Genomic DNA, 17,867 nt, shown 5'->3' on the forward strand with positions numbered 1-17,867 from the left:
GTTTACTTTCGAGCACATGCCATTGATTCCATTGCCCGACGTCAATATCGTGCAGTCATTAGCGTACGAGGTCACGTAGTCTGCTAGACTCAGGTGGTGAGTGAAAGTCGGGAGTAACAACGCCTCAAGTGTCTTCACTCCTGGGGTTTTAATATCTAAGGGTTCCTGCAGAGTGAAGAGAAGCTGAGGTCGGTTTTAGTTACCGCAGAATGGATGCGAGATTCAGCGCTGAATTTCACGCTTACGTTGCTATAACTATGTTTTACCAATTACAATATTAATTTAAATATAAAAATGCATTAATTTAAATATTTGATATTAATTGAGAATTTTAGGCAACGTGTCAGGCTACTACCAAGCTACTTGCATTTGGTACATATATTTACCATCGTCAAATAAAAAAAATACAAGTATATATAAAAAATACTTTGTTTGTTAATACAATATTAATGAATCTAGAAAAACGCATTAACTTCAAGTTTCGTTGTTAATTGAGAATTTTAGACTACTATCACGCTACTTGAGTTCGATACACAAACATACATATTATGTATAAATACATATACATTAAGATTTTTTAATTGTTTCCATCATCTTAATTTTAGTTTGCAATTCTATTTTTTGAATATTTTACTACCTCTAACCCCTAACCTAAAGGAAAGCAATTTCCACGTCCTCTTATCTCATTTTTCTTTGAACATTCTGACTTTATTTAAACCTTATAAGTTCACAACCATGATTCAATTAACATATCCATGTATAATGGAATCATAGCCCACAATTCTAATATCTGTTTGACGACATGTTAAAATAGAAGTATGTATTCCGACAATGGCCAAAGTACGTCAGCCAGGACACTTAATCGGCTACCAAGCACAATGTTGTTATGTTCGATATAAAGAATGATAGTAAGAGTTGCATCCAGTTGTCTTTTTGAGCGTGCTAGGTTCATGATGTAATGAACGAAAGAAGCGAAAAGTTTAACATTCATCCAGTCGTTGAATGATATCAAGGAATGTTGGTGTTTGCATCACCATTTCAAGGATAATTACCCTTATCTCGACAATAACGATGCCAGGATTGCTTTTCAACTGGTCAGTCGTAGCCTCTTTAACATTCTGCACCATTGAATTGAAGCATCTCTTCCCAAAAATTAGGCATCATCTGACTAATGTATGCCAAACTTCACATTTACTGACTATATTATAAAATGCTAACCATACATGTATGTACATATGTATTTATAGGGTGAATGAATTTAAAATTTAAACCCACTAATCGCCAATTGAACGAACAAAAGATTGTGGTACTAATCGACACAGGACAGCCTAAAAATTCTTACAATGACTATCCTAACAAATAGCCCAAAGCCTTGACGATGACAGCATCCGGCGGTTCTAGTAGTTCACGAGAAAGAATAGTTTGTGAAATGTACGTAGAAATATGCTACGTAAGGAATACATATGCTAAAATATACTAAGATAAATGGGAATTATTTGTATATTTACATTCTTTATTGTATTGCCTTTTATTTATTTATATTAGTACTTGAATAATTTATATTTGCAATTCATTTAACAATTATAAAATACAATTAGTTAAAATTGAACTACATTCAATTAATGCTAATTATTTCAAAGAATAACCCGTGCTCGTACTTTTTAAGTTCATTTATAATTTTAGTATGGGCAAACGCGGCTCCTGGTGTATAAACTCCACCCCTAAGGATAGATTAACAGGCTTGTAATTTTTAAATACGTATCTATGTAATAAATGTGAACTTAACGAACCGATGAGGAAGTTTTGAATGTTCATTAAATATAGTTACAGCAGAGACTAGAAGACAGACACATGCTATTCCATAAAAGGGACATGCGCCACTTACCCGGCCCACTAAAACTTTATCGGGACTATCGGGAAATATATGCTGAATAGACTTCATGTTTTTGTCCCAACCTTTTGCTTTGAATGTTATTCGGAAAAACGACTCATCTACATTTTCCTCCATAGGGCCATCGGAAGAAAATAGACCAAATGAGAATATACGTGGACAATTTAACAATAAACGGCGAGTATATGCAAATTGAGTAAGTATTAAAATCAAAAAATACCAACACAAAAGCAAAAAAGCGATTGCGGGATTTCTGAAATATTTAAGAGATATAAAAAAAGTTAATAATTAAATCAAACCACTTACAAATATATTGCTTTCTCAATAGTTCATTTTAATTTACTCCGTTTACATTTTCCATTTACCGTATGAATAACGTTTTAAATTTCTTAACAAAAATCGCGATAGCCATTAAATATCAAGTATGATAGTATACAAAACCACGGTTGTAAAGATAGCACAAAAAATTTCCCGTGAGTACTATATAATATGTGAACATACTGATTCGGGTGGAGCGAAAAAAAAAAAATTTTTTTTCCAAAATCTGTCTGACGACATCCATTTTATCCAAAAATTTTTTTTTATAATCTACAGATTTTACCCTCAGGCTATGCAAAAAAAAACTTTTTTCGCTCCACCCTAATACTTATGTTTGTCAAAATTAGACCCTTTTCTGTCTTAATATGGTTTGTAAAAAATTGCAATTTAATAGAAAATGTTTACTAATTGACTTCAAAAAAAGTAATGCAAGTAATAGAATGAGGTTATTTTTTTACAAATTCTATAGAAATTTTACAAACAAATTTTGTTCAATATACGAAGAAACATTAAACTAACTTGAAATTACTAGTTGTACTTTAATCCCATTGATATATTATATTAAAGAGAACTTTAAAATTTCAGAGACCTAATTTTCATTTTGCAGAAAAGGTAAAATTTGCACAGACTTTTAAACTCGCTGGAAGAGATTTTTAGAAAGCAAATTTTATAGATATATATATTTATATTTGCTAGCACGAAATAGTCATCAGAGCATTTTTGTATTCTACTGATCTTGTTAAACAAATTCTAAAATTTTATTTGAATTTAAGTGGTGACTATTTTCCTTTCAGGTATTTCGTTTTTGTCACAATTATACTTTGAGAAAGCAAAATTATAACTACTATTATAACTTTGATTTTATTTTAAGGAATAATTCAGATCATTTCGTCGAATTAAACATTGGACAAATTATCCCTTAAAGTAAAATTTGTTTAAAAAATATTATAAGGGGTGGTTTACGAAAATGTCAAATAACTGTTATATTGAATGGGTCTCTCGTTCTTCTCCTCCCAGTAGTATAATTGACTACGATCGATGATATCTTGATCAACGGTTGGTGCTGGAACACAAAAGCCCTTAATAACGTCTGACTCACTTAAAATATTCCTATAAAAAGGCCAAATCTGTAAGATGTTGAGGTAAATTTATTCATATTTAATTACATTCGTGGAGCTTGTGGATACATTTTTGGAAGCAGTCTTCTTCGAAATCTTCTCATGTTTCGATTCGCTAAAATAAAGCTTGCCCAAACGTTGTTATTCGCAATTGAGCCCAACACCCATGGATTTTTCGTCCAAAATTCAACGTAAGCGTCAATGGTGTTTATAGTTCCTGTAGGACTCAAGGTAAAGTAATAAATATATCTGTATACATATACATACTTATGTACCTAGCATAGATATCGAAATATTTAAAAATAAGGGCTAAGTTCATAACATTTCATACTCTTGTAACTTGCAAGGATCAAAGCCGGGAAAATACCTTTAGGTCTTATTAAAAAAGGACAGGTGTAGTATTGACCCGATTTTATCTGTTTTCGGCATTACTACATATTATTAACAGAAACAGATGCTCTTTGAGTTTCATTAAGGTACCTCAACAATATATAAGGAATAAAGTCCGGATGTTTAAAATCCTGATATAAGTTATATATGGGGGTTATGGCAAGTTTTCACCCGATTTTATCTATTTTAGGTACAGAGATGCACCGTTAGAAAAAAAACACGCTCACTCAATTTAATTAAGTTAACTCACATATTGGCCGATATATGGGGTATAAGGTCAGCCGGAAGTTCGAAAATCTTTCTATTAGGTATTAACAAAACCGTTATATTGGGAGTGGACGTGGTTGTAAACCGATTTCACCAATTTCACGCTGTCGCAAGAGGCGTTAAAATGATTTGTCCTGTGCACACTTTAGTGATACATGTATGTAGCTTGAATGGTTTGGAAAATATATATGTAAGTACATACATTAAACCTATTAGATGGCAAGGCCACGCCCACTTTTTAAAAATTTTCAAACCACAGATGCCCCTAATTATTGTGATTCATTGTACCAAATTACAGTTAAATACATATGTATTTTAATTTGCGGCTTAGTTATGTCATTTTCGATTTATGGAGTTTTGAATCGAACTCGTTCTCGCGTTTCGACCAAGGAACACGTGTACTATGTTTCATGACGAGATCTCAGTTTTTACTCAAGTTACACCTTGCACAGACAGGCAAACGGACACACAGTCACTCGGAATTTAACTCTTCATGTCATCCTGATCATTTATATGCCATACATGTATACATATGGTACTTCATATCTATCTCGATTAGATTAAGGTGATACAAACAAGCGTTAGGTGAACAAAACTATTATACTTTGTAGCAACATGCAACTATACATATAGTATGTAAATATATGCTTAATTTATATTACAATATATCATAATTTAATTTAGAATTCGCTCATACTTGCAATACGGCCGCTCGTTATGCGGCATTTCGCTATAACGGCTTTCTTGAATTAAGGCACATTTTCGATATACGGTATAAAATGTTCCGCTATAACGGCCAAACAAATTTTATCGAACCAAATATTTTGAGAATTATTTTATCCTTTCAATGAACAGGCTATTCGTGTTTTTTTATTCCTTTTTATTTATTTTACTATAAAAAGGAATATATGACAGCAAATAAAAAATTCGTATTCATAAGACGCGCAGGGCACATTTTCTTATCGGCACAGCCATGTGCGATATTTTTTTTGGTTTCACTTTTGCTTATAGTTTATTGTTGGATTTTGGAATCGATATGAACACATGTATTTTTTATTTAAATGAAATAACAAGATAAAAATGAACGATAAACCATGTTATATATTTTACAATTTGATATGAATTTATATTAAAATAATTGATACCTTATACGGCTTTTCGCTTTACGACCAAGTTGTTCCTCCGATTTCTCCCTGGTTCTCAGTGGATATATCTGGTTCTCCCTTTTACTATCTGGTTCTTAGTTGGTCCTTGGGTTTCTTCCGGGTTCTCAATGATACTCCCCGGTTCTTACTTGTTCTCATCGGTTCTTAGTGGCTCTCCCAGTTTGACTCTGTATCTCTCAAATTCTCCAACGGTTTCTCTCTGCTTCTCCAGATCCCTCAGTAGCTCTCCTTGATTATCCCTATTTTAATATAAAGTTGTGCCAACGCCTGATGGTTTTGGTTCGGTTTTGAGCCTTGCAAGTTTCAAGAGTATAAAATATTCGGTTTAACCCGAACTTAGATCTGCCTTACTTGTTTTTTTTTTTTTTGCCTGTTTATTTCAAAAAAGTATGCCACATAAGAAATTTATATACAAGTATATTGTACATAATTATGTATGCATAACCATAAGTATATAGTAAATCAAGAATTTGGTTGCTTTAGCTCACCCTTAAAATGATTTTTCATGAAATTGACTCCAATTTCTGCTGGTAAACTTTGTAATCCGCAACCCATCACAACATATACCCCTTTCCTTTTAGCTAGTTCGTCAAATTTGTAGTGTATTGTATCCATGAAATGAGATTCAGTACAGAGATCAACATAATGCGTTTTAGCCAATATACAGGCTTTGATAACGTTTTGACCATATGCTTCATAGGGTCCACAGCAATTGATGAGAATCTATTACAAAATAAAATATTAAGGTAAAATATTTTATAAACGAAAAAAGGAATGGCTTAAAAATTATGAAACCCCAAATTTGTTTGATAACTTTTACAGAAGTACGAATTGGACCTTAACATTAAAGTTAATGACATCAAAATTTACACTAAAAATAACTCGCTTTAGTTTTACTCTAGAGGCTGCAAGTCAATTACCGGTCAAATCACCTGTTAATTATCCAAGGACTTATAACTATTAAAGGCTAATTCACAATTTTAATCGAAACTCTTGTGTACGTGAGATCGTTCCTCCCTTTCTTACGCATATCTGTCAGCCTCTGTATATGGTGTAGTTTCACATGAATTTCTGTAACAGTTCGGACGTGTGGCGACTGTTCGGACCGCTGTTTCATATTAATTTCTTTAGGGATGTAGCATTACCAAAATTTTATCTTGATATTGGGGAAGCATACGCTTCAACTTGGTGTAGCACTGTTGACCTCATATTGGAACACAACGTTCTCGACTTAAGTTGCGTGGGGATAATGTTCAGCAAGGCATTAAAAGGCAGTGCGTCACCGTGGCGAAAGTTTAGAGGAAACCGCGATATCTATAACGTTGACTAACATAACGCGAATCGACAATAAGCTTGTCGAATTGGGTATTTACTACAAATTTGAAAACTCGGAATAAGCTACAATAACAATTACAGGCACACACTTTTAAGAGACGCAATGCAGATGAGAATCCGTATACACCAGGTTTTGAGCGCAAGAAATCAAAGCTTCCATTAGGCGTGAAATGTAATTATTGTGAAAAAACTAGTCATAAATATGCCGAAATCAGGGTTTGTTAGAAAATCAAAGGAAAGGGTTAGAAGGAAAGTAGTACGTTCGGAGCAAAAGATCGATCCAATTGAAAATGTTTTAAATGCGACGAAATGGGGCATTTCGCATCGTTATGTCGCAAAGGCAGAACAAGTAGAAACGACAAACGAAGTGAAAGGCTAGTGAGCCTTGCTCCGTTCATGAACAAATATTTGATATACAATTATACATAGTACTTACTCTGCACTTTCTTGCCAAACTATAAAGCGATCTTTTATGTTTTAAGTTTGATGTAATGATAGGAATACTGCTTAAATTTTTTCTGCTCCGAATACCAATTTCTTGTAACAGTAGTTCCATTTTTTGCTATTAAAGTATGTATGCACGTATTACTAAAGTTTTAATTACTAAATATCAAGGAATAGAGACTTACTTTATTTCTGCCCGCAATGCCCCATGAATGGGATCTTAAAACTTTCACTGCTTCCAGAACTGTAAAACGTCCAGCACATCCAGTTGCCCCAAAAATTATTATATCAAGTCTTCTTCCGATAATATCTGAAATATATTAAAATAAATACATATTTTCTTTTGACATATTTTGGTGTGGAACATGGGTAAAAACGGTCCATGATTTGCTCTAGCCGTACCTAATATAATTGGTTTTGTTATTATAATCGACTTTATGCAGTATATAAGTAGGTCAATATGCGAGTTATACCTATGATGAATTATGTGTTAATATTTTCTCAAGCATACTTTAGTTTAATTCTAAAAGTAAATGCAATGAGTTATAGCGCTGAATATGAAACAGATCAGCCTAGACCTTAGCTTGCTCATTATCCTTAATATAAATGTTTGGTCCGGTGATTGATTTTTCCGCTATATACCCCTTCTATTAAATATAGTTCCTTTGATTAAGTTTATATCGCATATATAGAAGATGTATTTCTAAAATTAGTCAAGAACAATTCGATTATCATTATGTCTTTCGATGGAGGCATAACAAATTTACAAAAACAAGGGCCTCTTTCCATTCAAAAAGGGGGCTTATGACTGCGCATACATTTTTTATAGATGTTTTATTTTCATTTTTATATTCTCGCAACATTTTGCTACAGAGTTTAATAGTTTTGTTCACTTAACGGTTGCTTGTATCACCTAAAACTAATCGTGTTAGATATAGGGTTATATTATATATATAATATATAAGTGATCAGGATGAATTGAAATATCTTTATGAAACTTGGTACACATGTTTCTTGGTACCGTAAGACGGTTGGTATTGCAGATGGGGATAGATTGGACCACTGCCACGCCCATAAAACGCCTTTAATCAAAAACAAATAAATTGCCATAACTAAGCTCCACAATAAGATGTAGACTAAATCAAGAATCAAGCACTAAACACGCCAGAGACATTAAATTTTATCTCTGGGATCACTGTCTAATTTTTGATGAATCGTTGAGTCACATAAATGTCAAGTGTACTTTGATTAACGTCATTTTTATCATCGACTATTAACAAAGCTTTTTGCTGATCTAACCAGTGGAGATCATTCGAACTAAAGATAACAAAAGAGGTTGAAGCTCGTATACATCTGATTTGAGCTAATAGCTCATTTAAGGCTAATCTCCAATAGGCTGCAGAACATTTCAAATAAGCTATTGAGTTAGATTTGGTCACCTGTTATCATATTGAGATTTGGGATGTTCGTAGACCAATATTGTGGTGAAAGAATGTAAGCCCGGAGAATGTTTGCTAATGCCATCGCACAACATTGTACTCCTGCGAATCCTGATGTGAATACTCGTATAATATCGTTTCTTGATGCAATAAACCACAAACACGCATTCTTGAGGAAGCAGCGATTTCCATGTAAGCACTAGAATTTCTAGTAGATTCTTCACTAGTCTCTTCAGCTATCTCGAGTGGTGCTTCTTCAACTCTTATAATATAATTTTCTTCAATTACAACGTTCTGATCGATAGTGACATCCTTGATAAGTGGATTGTTCGAAATTAGCCAATAGAGTGCATCATGTACTTTTTGCTTTGATACTGAAAACTGTTGTGTTACATTAATGTTCTCTAAACGTTCAGTAATGACGACTGTTCCAGCATTATTTGCAGTTCTTGGTAACATATTCGGAAGATTTTCAGTAACTTCAAAAACATCTTATGCGAACAATACCGTTTGGCCACGAAAACTGTGTTGCCCAAATACTCCACTTAATTTAATAATTTTTACAAATGGAATAAGTAAAATTGGTCGTTGTTCTGCTTGTGATAATTCCGCAATTAATTTTGGAATAGAACCTAGGTCCAAATTGTACTAATAAGATTGAGACGGTGCAAATTTTTTCTTTGAACTCAAATGAGACTTGCACCGTTTACAAACGATCAAGGAATTTCTTTGTTTTATTTCGCTAGGCAAATATGGTACTGACTTAATGTCTACAATCCATTTAGAGATCAGATTCTGACAGCACCGTTTAGCGCAAATTTCACAGATCTTATCATAAAACGTGTTAATTGACCCCATAAAGCCTGATGTATTGGCTCTACCTAGTCCTCTCGACTCTGAGTTTCGTTGCCGCATCTGCTGCAAGAGAACTACTCTGTCCTCTCCTGTCTGTAAGGCTCGATATTCAGCAATATGTGGCCGCATGTGCTGAAACCGAGCCGCTTTGTCTTCTTCTGACTGTGAATTGTATACATTGTTTCATATATAGTCGCTATTAATTTTTTCTCTCGACCATTCCTTCAGTCGACAATCCTGAAAGTTTTCCTTTCAGTTTTTGTCTCTTTTTCGTTAATTTCCTGTTTCTTTGAGTTGTAGTTTATTCCCACGAGTAATGGACAATTAAACGGGTAAACCTCCCAGAGATCCGATAGGAAGATAGGGCTTTTATTCGACAGGGTACAGGATGGTGTCCTGAATTTGACGCTAGCGACATTTTTAAACACCCTGTGCCATTCATACTTCTACACGTTTCTCACCTTATGTTGGATTGGGTGGTTTAAAATTAAGGAAAATTAAGCGCTCGAAATATGTTAAAATTTTGCAGTACATTTTATAGTTGTGGATATAGGAATTTATGTAATTGCAATTTTGAAATCTGACTTTATATTATCTAAATTATGTATTAATGATAAGCAGCTTATATTTGCATGTTCTTGAATAAAATATCTATTGTTCTTTTTTTATTTTCACGACTAGATACGAAGGTCAGCACAGCTATAATCTGTATCGTAACTCTTGTTAACTAGAATGGTATTTTCAATTCATATTCTTTTTTTGTATTTAAGTCTATTAGACTTTATGATTACAAATTTATTGATCGTATTAAATTCCTTTTTACCGACTGTAATTTCAAAGATTTACTGCTACCGAATTTTGTTCCGTAAAATAAATATATTAATAGCCAAAATTGCCTGCAAGTTGCTAAAAATCTACCATCGGAAATTGCATAGAAATTGTCAACAACACTTGTGGTCAAATGTTGCGTACAATTAACCAACAAGAATTTCCAAAAAACGTTTTGCAGTAAGGTGGTCTTCAAATGTTAAGAAATTCACCGCCGACTTTCATACGACTTTGTGCTCGACAACTTGACTTCAATTCCCTGCAGTTCTCCGTTGTGCTGTGCCGAGTTCCCAAACAAAAGAAAAATTCCGAAACTGCAGTCATGCGCAGATCGCGCGCTAGCGGTAAGTCTCTTACTCCTTTACTTAGGATCTATAAATGAATTTATTAATCCAAGCTTATAAAAGCGTGTTAACAATTAAACAATTGTGCCTGATTTTTCCCAAATTAAAAGCACGAAAATATTTAAAGAATTATTATTTTATTGTATTACTAATTATAATCTTTTTCAAACAATAATGTTAAACGTTTGGTATATGAGTGTTTTTTTTAATAAAATAACCTGAATAACTGTCAAGAATTTGGTATTTACTTAGGGCGGTAAATTGTCTCGGACCGGTTCAGCGTCATCCTCGATTGCATCGTTCTATATCATTTTATAAATCTACAAGTAACCAATCCTAGGATTTTCACTAAACACACGCAAAAATATCCCACTTGGAACGGATTGCCTCGAAAATTTTACTACTAATATCACACTTGGTACGGGTTGCCAACCAACATTCTGCTACTAAAGTCACACTTTGTACGGGCTGCCAACCAATATTCTACTACTAAAACGTTCAAATGACAGAAATCAGCTATAGTGTGTTGCCGTGTTATGTTTTAAAATTTATAACTTTAAGAATGTTTTTATTCCATATTCAAATATTTTTGGGTTGTTTTAATTCCTAAAGATTTACATAGTATTATTATACATATATATAGTAGGCTTATACAATGTTCTATATACAAGACGGCTCTTCGGCTTTCCTGCTCCCGACGAGTTTATATTGTGACGAACACGGATGATAGAACGAATCAACGATAAATTTCCAGAAACAACTAGTTAGCGAATTCGTAGTTGCCACCCTCTTCGAGTAACGAAGTTCTGTTAACAATCTACTATATAAGGGCTGCCGGACTGTGCATCAGATTGCCATATAAAGAGCAATTTGGCTATATGTAATAAGTTGTAAACCCGAATAACGAGTAATAAATGTTAAGTTGTTCGAATTAGAAATAAAGATAAGTGTATAGCCATTAAATTGGGACTTTTTAACAATCCAGCGATCGAATTCAAGTGAGAGTTACAAGGTAGACGATTTATCGAGAAAACCGTTACAATCTGTTCGCACTACCGAAAATATCGCGTAAACCATTTACATGGAAACTGTATAAGTTGCTTAAACGGAAATGTCTCTGAAAACAGGGTTGGGGAGTCTGGTAACACGTTTAAGTACAACTGACCAAGAACACATTGCTGTAAACAAATGTATAAAACTTAATTGAAATTGAGTTTCGCGATTCTTAAATTATAAATTTATTATTGAACTTATTTAATTTAAAAAAATGAAATTAATATTTTCGGTGATATTATTATTAGTTATTAAGTTTGCAATCTCAGCTGCCAATGATAAAAACAAAACCTTCGTACTAACAACAGAATGGCAACAAATAGAAGAAGGTTAGTACTCACGTTTATTAATTGGTAAACAATATCTGTAATTTATCTTATTTGGTAGGTCAAATCCTTCCGTCAGGTGTACATGTACGTGTTAATTTACAAACTGGTAAGAAGGAAGCAAAACTATTAAATAATCAAGAAGTAAACGAGAATAACAAAATTAAAGGAGCATTAGTAAATGTAGAAGAAAATATTTACGAAGCTAGTTGGAAAGAATCCTCCACGAAAAATAAAGTAAAAATCAGTAAAACACTTTCTGAAGCTTTAAAAAGTCTTCCCAAAGACAGTTTGGGTATTGAGTATTCACCAGAGAAATTAGAGCAAATAAAACGAGATTTTAAAACATATAGTGAATTAAAGGAATCTTATAAAAACTTGCAAAAAGAATTTCGTTCAGATGGTGAACTGATTACTAAACTAATTGATGAGTATAAAAATCTTAGCAAAGAAAATGAGGAACAGCCGATAACGTTGAAAACGAAAATAAATACACAACTACGAATACTTGAAGATTTGGATTATCTTGTTCACCAAATTGACAATGCATTGTGGTTTATTGGTAAAGGAGGCTTAGATGAAATTCTTCTACCACTAGTAGTAAACGAAACAAATATAAATTTACGAACGAAAGCTGTCCGTTTGTTAGGAGCTCTAACGCTTAATAATCCTCTAGCCCAAATAAAGGTTTTTGAAAAAAATATAGGAGGATATTTGGCTCAAATTCTTATTTCGTCGGAACACTCAGAAGAGTTATCATCTGCATTATACGCTTTCGGCAGCCTTCTAAGAAAATTTCCTTTGGCATTACAAAGAATACTCTCAACATCTGGAACACAAGCGTTGGTAGCTGTGCTTGCAAAAAAATGTGAACTTAAAGTAAAGGCAAAATCTATAACACTTATAAGCGATATAATTGTTGAAAAAAAACTTGTTATTTCGAATTATGCTTACTCTGATAGCCCATCAGCTGCTGCACAGTATGCGGAATTAAATCTACAAGAATGGCTGCATTTGAGTGGCTTTTGCGAAACAGTCGATAGTTTAGTTTCTTCACAACTTTATGAACTATTGGAGCAACCAGATTTGACCGAGTATTTTGCAATAGGATTGGAAAATGCGGCAGAAATTTGTGAATCTGTTTGGTCAAAAAGCGCAGAACTAAGGCATACTTTATTAACCATAAAAAATCGTTATATGCGCACTAACAATGAGTTCCATGTGGAAGTAGCACAACAAATTGAAAAGGTGGTCAAAATTCTTTACAGTCTCAACCATCGTGATGAACTTTAAAGACTCCACATCTATCAATAAAAAAAATTTGTGATAAAATAACTAAATTTAAATATTAATTTCAATATGTGTACATAAGTATGTGGCTTAAATTAAAGAATGTCAAATTTATTGTATAAGGGCGGTTTCAGTAAATATGGATTATACAAGTATGTAATAGTGGCTATGTAATTTATAACTCAGAAAGTCAGTGGGAAAGATTTTTATTCTTTGTATAAATCAATATAATGCTTGTGTTCAAAAAGACGTTTATTCTATATGATTTAAATTTCGTTCAATTTTTAAGTTTTTGTAATTTTATAGTTTATTTTAAATCATATATTTCACAGTTGAGTTTCAAAATTTATTATTTTATAAAAAAAGAGCTTAAATTTGATATATATTTTTTGACTAAAATAAATATCATATTTCGTCTTTTTTAGGACACAACTGATAAAATTTATAAATAATAAATTTTTGTTTTATTTTGTTTCCAAAATATGAGTTAAAAATCGAATAAAATAAATGTATGACTAAATAAGTGAGGAAGGACTCTTGCAACTTGCAAGGATCAAAGCCGGGGAAATACCTTCAGGTGTTGGCAAAACAACAATTATTACAATGTTTTACTTTCTCGTCAGCGAAAATTATACTAAAATCATTTGGGGACATATAAATGGAAGGGCTGATTGCATTAATTTTGACATTACATACTTGAGAACTTATTTTCAAGCAATGTTGTAACTATATAAATATAAACATATTCTGAAGAAAAGTCCGCCGAACGTTTAAAAATTGTGAATATCAATTATATGGGGGCTAAGGCACATTGGCCGTAATATGTGGTATATCGTCAACTGGAAGTTCGAAAATCTTTATAATAGGTATATGGTATATCTCACATATTGACCGACATTTTCGACAAAAAGTAAGCCATAGGTTATGTGGTTCACATTTCCGGTATATGTGGGTATGAATAGTTATGATCTAATTTTGACAATATTTTGAGCTGAGATGGCATACCATAAAGGCAATATTCGTGCAAATTTTTATTGCGATATATTCAAGGGTGTTTTAAGATCCAAGACAGATTTGCGTAGTTGTCGGAATTGCAAACCAATTCTGATTTCCAATGGTGTCGCAGAATATACGCAAACCCAATATCAGCTGTTTACTAATGTGGCAAAACTAGCAAATGGATAAATTTGGAATCGTTTGATAAATTTAAAATTCTGAATAAACTCTACTTAAGTTTACAATGAGTTGCGTCATTTTAGCTATTATTTAATTGAAAAAAAAGCAACGACAAAATTAAAAGGAAGATACATACATATGTACATATATGTATGTACATGCTTAATTTACGGATTGGTATCACATTATCGACGGAATAAAGACGCATTTGGGTGTTAAATTACGTTTATTACGTTTTGTAAATCTTTAAAATATCTGGATTTTTTCCATAAAATCAATAATTAGGCATTTTGTGCTTTATTCTTATGTTTTCGCCAAAAAATTAGACCAAAAAATTAAAGTGAAGTCACATAAGCTCACAACAAGCTGAAAATTGGTGATATCGATTAATATATAATTATAAATAAAATTTCAAAGCTCCCCATTTTTCCCCTTAATGGAAAAATTCTATTCAAGGACAAAAATATGATTTTTTTTTGCGATTTTCAGCCAAACGGTAAGTTTTATCATAATAATATAGATCAAAATATAGATTATAAAATTATCTATAAGAAATGTATTAATCCTTTTCCTACGAGCCACTGTTTCGGAGATATAACGATTCAAAAATTTAGAAAAGTCCAAAACTATTATACTCTGTAGCAATAAAAGCATAAAAAGCAGAAGCTTTTCATTATATATTGTTCAGATAAACACTTAATTTATTTAATAGTTTTAAGTTATTACCCTATTGAAGCATCATATCAATGTTTCATTTTAACAGCAATAACTCCAAAAAGCGGGTGACCACCGTTTTTTGGGGTTCATAAGGGGTGATGGACATAGACTACATGAGAAGGGCAAAGCATTCACAGGGCTCTATTATATCGAAATACTGGGTTGATTCCAACCCATTTGAAGAAAAAACGGCTACATTTGGCAAAATTAAATAGGTTTCCACCATGACAACGCATGGCTTCAAAACTGCCATTGTTAAATTGGTCGAACTAGATTTGGCTCCTTGCGACTTATCTTTTGCTTAATAACTTGAAAAGATCCTTACATAACTTTGGGTCGATTTAGGTTTGGATTGGCCAATTTGTAAGGCAGCTATAAGCTTTAGTGGTCCGATATCGGCGGTTACCAAAATTTCATATCGATATTTCAAAAACTGAGGACTAGTATATACAGACAGACAGACAGACGGACATGGCTTAATCGTATGTACATATATGGTATTTTATAGGGTCTTCGACGTTTCCTTTTGCGTGTTACAAACATTGTGTAAACTTAATATACCTTATTCAGTAGATGTACTACATCTCTCTGGAAAGAAATGCTTGCAATCGTTTTGGGACAATTTTATATTTCATTGTTCTTAAGGTAATGCGAATGCCACAAAAGCAATTGGTAAGATCTTTACCTGGACATTATTCGCATTGACTTTTAACTTTCATGGTTCAACGTACTGGACGATGCCAGGAAAGTATGTAAAATGAAATTATTATAAGCTATGCACAACGTTCATAGAGAAAAAAACAACTTTGAAATCATATGTTTGATGACGAAGTTGGTTCAAATTGGTTGGTTGGGGTCATCTCAGAAATTTGCTTATGTTTAAAGGACTTCGTTCAGTTTATATTTATACAAGTGTGGTTATTGTAGCAGTGTATTTTATACAAATGTATTATATAATTTAAAACAGATTCGTTTGTTTTCGTTAAGGTTTTTTAATTGCAGTTGAAAATATCTATTGTTACCCAAAGAGGTAGGTAATTTGTTAATTCGTGAGTTATATAATATATTGCATGCAAATGAATTGTTCATAACCCATATTGACCATCGCGGAAAACAGTGCTCTATACGCTAGATGTAGGCCTTAAGATTTTGTGTATATTTGTATACCTTAATTTTATACCGGTTCTGAAAAGTTTTTGGGTTTCGACCAATCAATATTGAAACTTAAATTGAATCCACGTACTGTTTACGCAGAGTACGTTCCTCTAATCACCACACCATGACGACCGACAATTCAATCAAACCATTTGGTAAATATGTGTATTGTTTTGTAACAACACATTTTTAACTTTTGTCTAGTTTCATTTATTTATTTCCATTAATGCCCGCGAACTTTAGTGATTCGAATCCTTCCACTTTTTCGCGAAATAACAGTTCGAAAAATATTGGATGGATTATTAATACATTCACTTGCTCATAAAACATACCTCTCCATCGATTATGTTTCTGTATATTGCTCTCCTCACTCGTCGACCGAGAGCAATACCCTCCTGATACGAAACTCATGTATAGTACACGTCAAAATAAATATTTGTTTGCGATTTTTTCGGCAAAATGATTTTTATTAATAATTATTAGTCTAAACTCAAAACAAAAATTTTTAAACTTCAAAATGCAATAACAATTCGGAACAACATATATGTATTATTCATATACAATTCGTATTTTTCAGCACTGCCAGATTCAAAATGCGCAGTAATACTTACATATATATGTACATATTCTACATATATATACATATATACATTTGTGTATAATTTGACATCGTTTATATAGTATGTATTATATAAAGTATCCCCCGGATAATTTTACTTAAAAAATTGCACATTTTTGGTTCAATTAACCGGAGAATCAATTAACCGATACTCGTTTAATTAAACTCAAATCTTTCAATCTCAGATTATTTTTTTATAACGAAAATAACGAATTACAGATTTATAAAGCAACTGAACCAAAATATTTACTTAAGTCAATGACTTTTTAAGTCGATGTTGCTCCAATGTTTACTTTAAATCTCCTTCAAATTTAACTACATTTAATAACAGCATTATGATAAATACATTTGTGAAACCTTTGGATTTCCTGGAACCCTCACTTGAAAAAACGCCTGAGCTTGAAAAAATGTTCATCTATTATTTATATAAAAAGAAATAAATTATTATATTTTATTTATTTGAAATTGTCAGTCAATCTACAAAATCTACACGTGGCACAATCATACTATTTACAATTTTGTGTTGGAACTGTGTTAATACGCCCTGCACTATTACTAACTAATATATGACAAAGTTTTTCTCGAATTCGTGGTATATGCCGCCTACATTTGGATGAACTCTATAAATTTTCAACTGTCTTATCGCCGGTGGGAAATTTTTAAACTTGCTCTGAAGAATTGTAACAATACAAACTGAACGAACGGAATCAAGTGCTTGCATGGAAAACTTTTTCATTTGACGAGGTATCTTCACGAAATCTGGCACAGATTATACCATATATCTATCATACAAACAGAACGATTGGAAAACGTTTTTTTGACAGAGTATCTTCCTAAAATTTAGGATTTAATTATTTATTGTCTTTGAAAATAATGCAATCTCCGAAGAAATTGTTTAGATCACTATAGCGTATAGCTGTTCAGATCGGACAACAATACAAGCATATTGTAGCATACAGCGGCCCTATAACTGACCGATCAAAAGCAAGATAAAGATTTGTATACCCTTTTGTGCTTTTTTTCTTCTTGTTTTAAGTTTTGCCATTAGTAGAAATCAGTAGAACATTTTTTCACTCCTTTAAAGGATAATTTTAAAAATTTACTTAATGCTACGATATTCAATTCCAACAAACCAG

At 32.5% G+C, this 17,867-nt stretch overlaps 2 protein-coding genes and 1 long non-coding RNA gene across 4 annotated transcripts; 2 read left to right on the forward strand and 1 right to left on the reverse strand.

Annotated features, from left to right (window-relative positions):
* Positions 1 to 1,614: 1,614 nt before the first annotated feature.
* LOC106623835 (saccharopine dehydrogenase-like oxidoreductase) lies at positions 1,615 to 16,643 on the reverse strand. 2 transcript variants are annotated; one of them, XM_014243460.3, is made up of 8 exons: positions 16,445 to 16,643; positions 7,115 to 7,239; positions 6,922 to 7,047; positions 5,639 to 5,873; positions 3,376 to 3,544; positions 3,173 to 3,319; positions 1,791 to 2,144; positions 1,615 to 1,721 (listed from the first exon to the last, which is right to left on the reverse strand). In XM_014243460.3, exons 1-8 carry the CDS (start codon positions 16,521 to 16,523, stop codon positions 1,616 to 1,618), a joined length of 1,341 nt encoding a protein of 446 aa, XP_014098935.2. In that variant the 5' UTR covers positions 16,524 to 16,643; the 3' UTR covers position 1,615. The 2 variants fall into 2 exon arrangements, with proteins under 2 accessions (XP_014098935.2, XP_036229768.2); XM_036373875.2 differs by lacking the exon at positions 16,445 to 16,643 and adding an exon at positions 10,644 to 10,784.
* On the forward strand, positions 9,923 to 10,725 carry LOC118683011 (uncharacterized). The gene is made up of 2 exons (XR_004978845.2): positions 9,923 to 10,395; positions 10,648 to 10,725. It is a non-coding gene; the product is annotated as an uncharacterized lncRNA (long non-coding RNA).
* Sil1 (Sil1 nucleotide exchange factor) lies at positions 11,552 to 13,841 on the forward strand. Its single transcript, XM_014243447.3, has 2 exons — positions 11,552 to 11,777; positions 11,836 to 13,841. The coding sequence occupies exons 1-2, from the start codon at positions 11,663 to 11,665 to the stop codon at positions 13,065 to 13,067; spliced, it is 1,347 nt and encodes a 448-aa protein (XP_014098922.2). The 5' UTR covers positions 11,552 to 11,662; the 3' UTR covers positions 13,068 to 13,841.
* Positions 16,644 to 17,867: the final 1,224 nt, after the last annotated feature.

This window comes from Bactrocera oleae, chromosome 2 (assembly GCF_042242935.1).
Source record: "Bactrocera oleae isolate idBacOlea1 chromosome 2, idBacOlea1, whole genome shotgun sequence".
Classification (NCBI taxonomy): domain Eukaryota; kingdom Metazoa; phylum Arthropoda; class Insecta; order Diptera; family Tephritidae; genus Bactrocera; species Bactrocera oleae.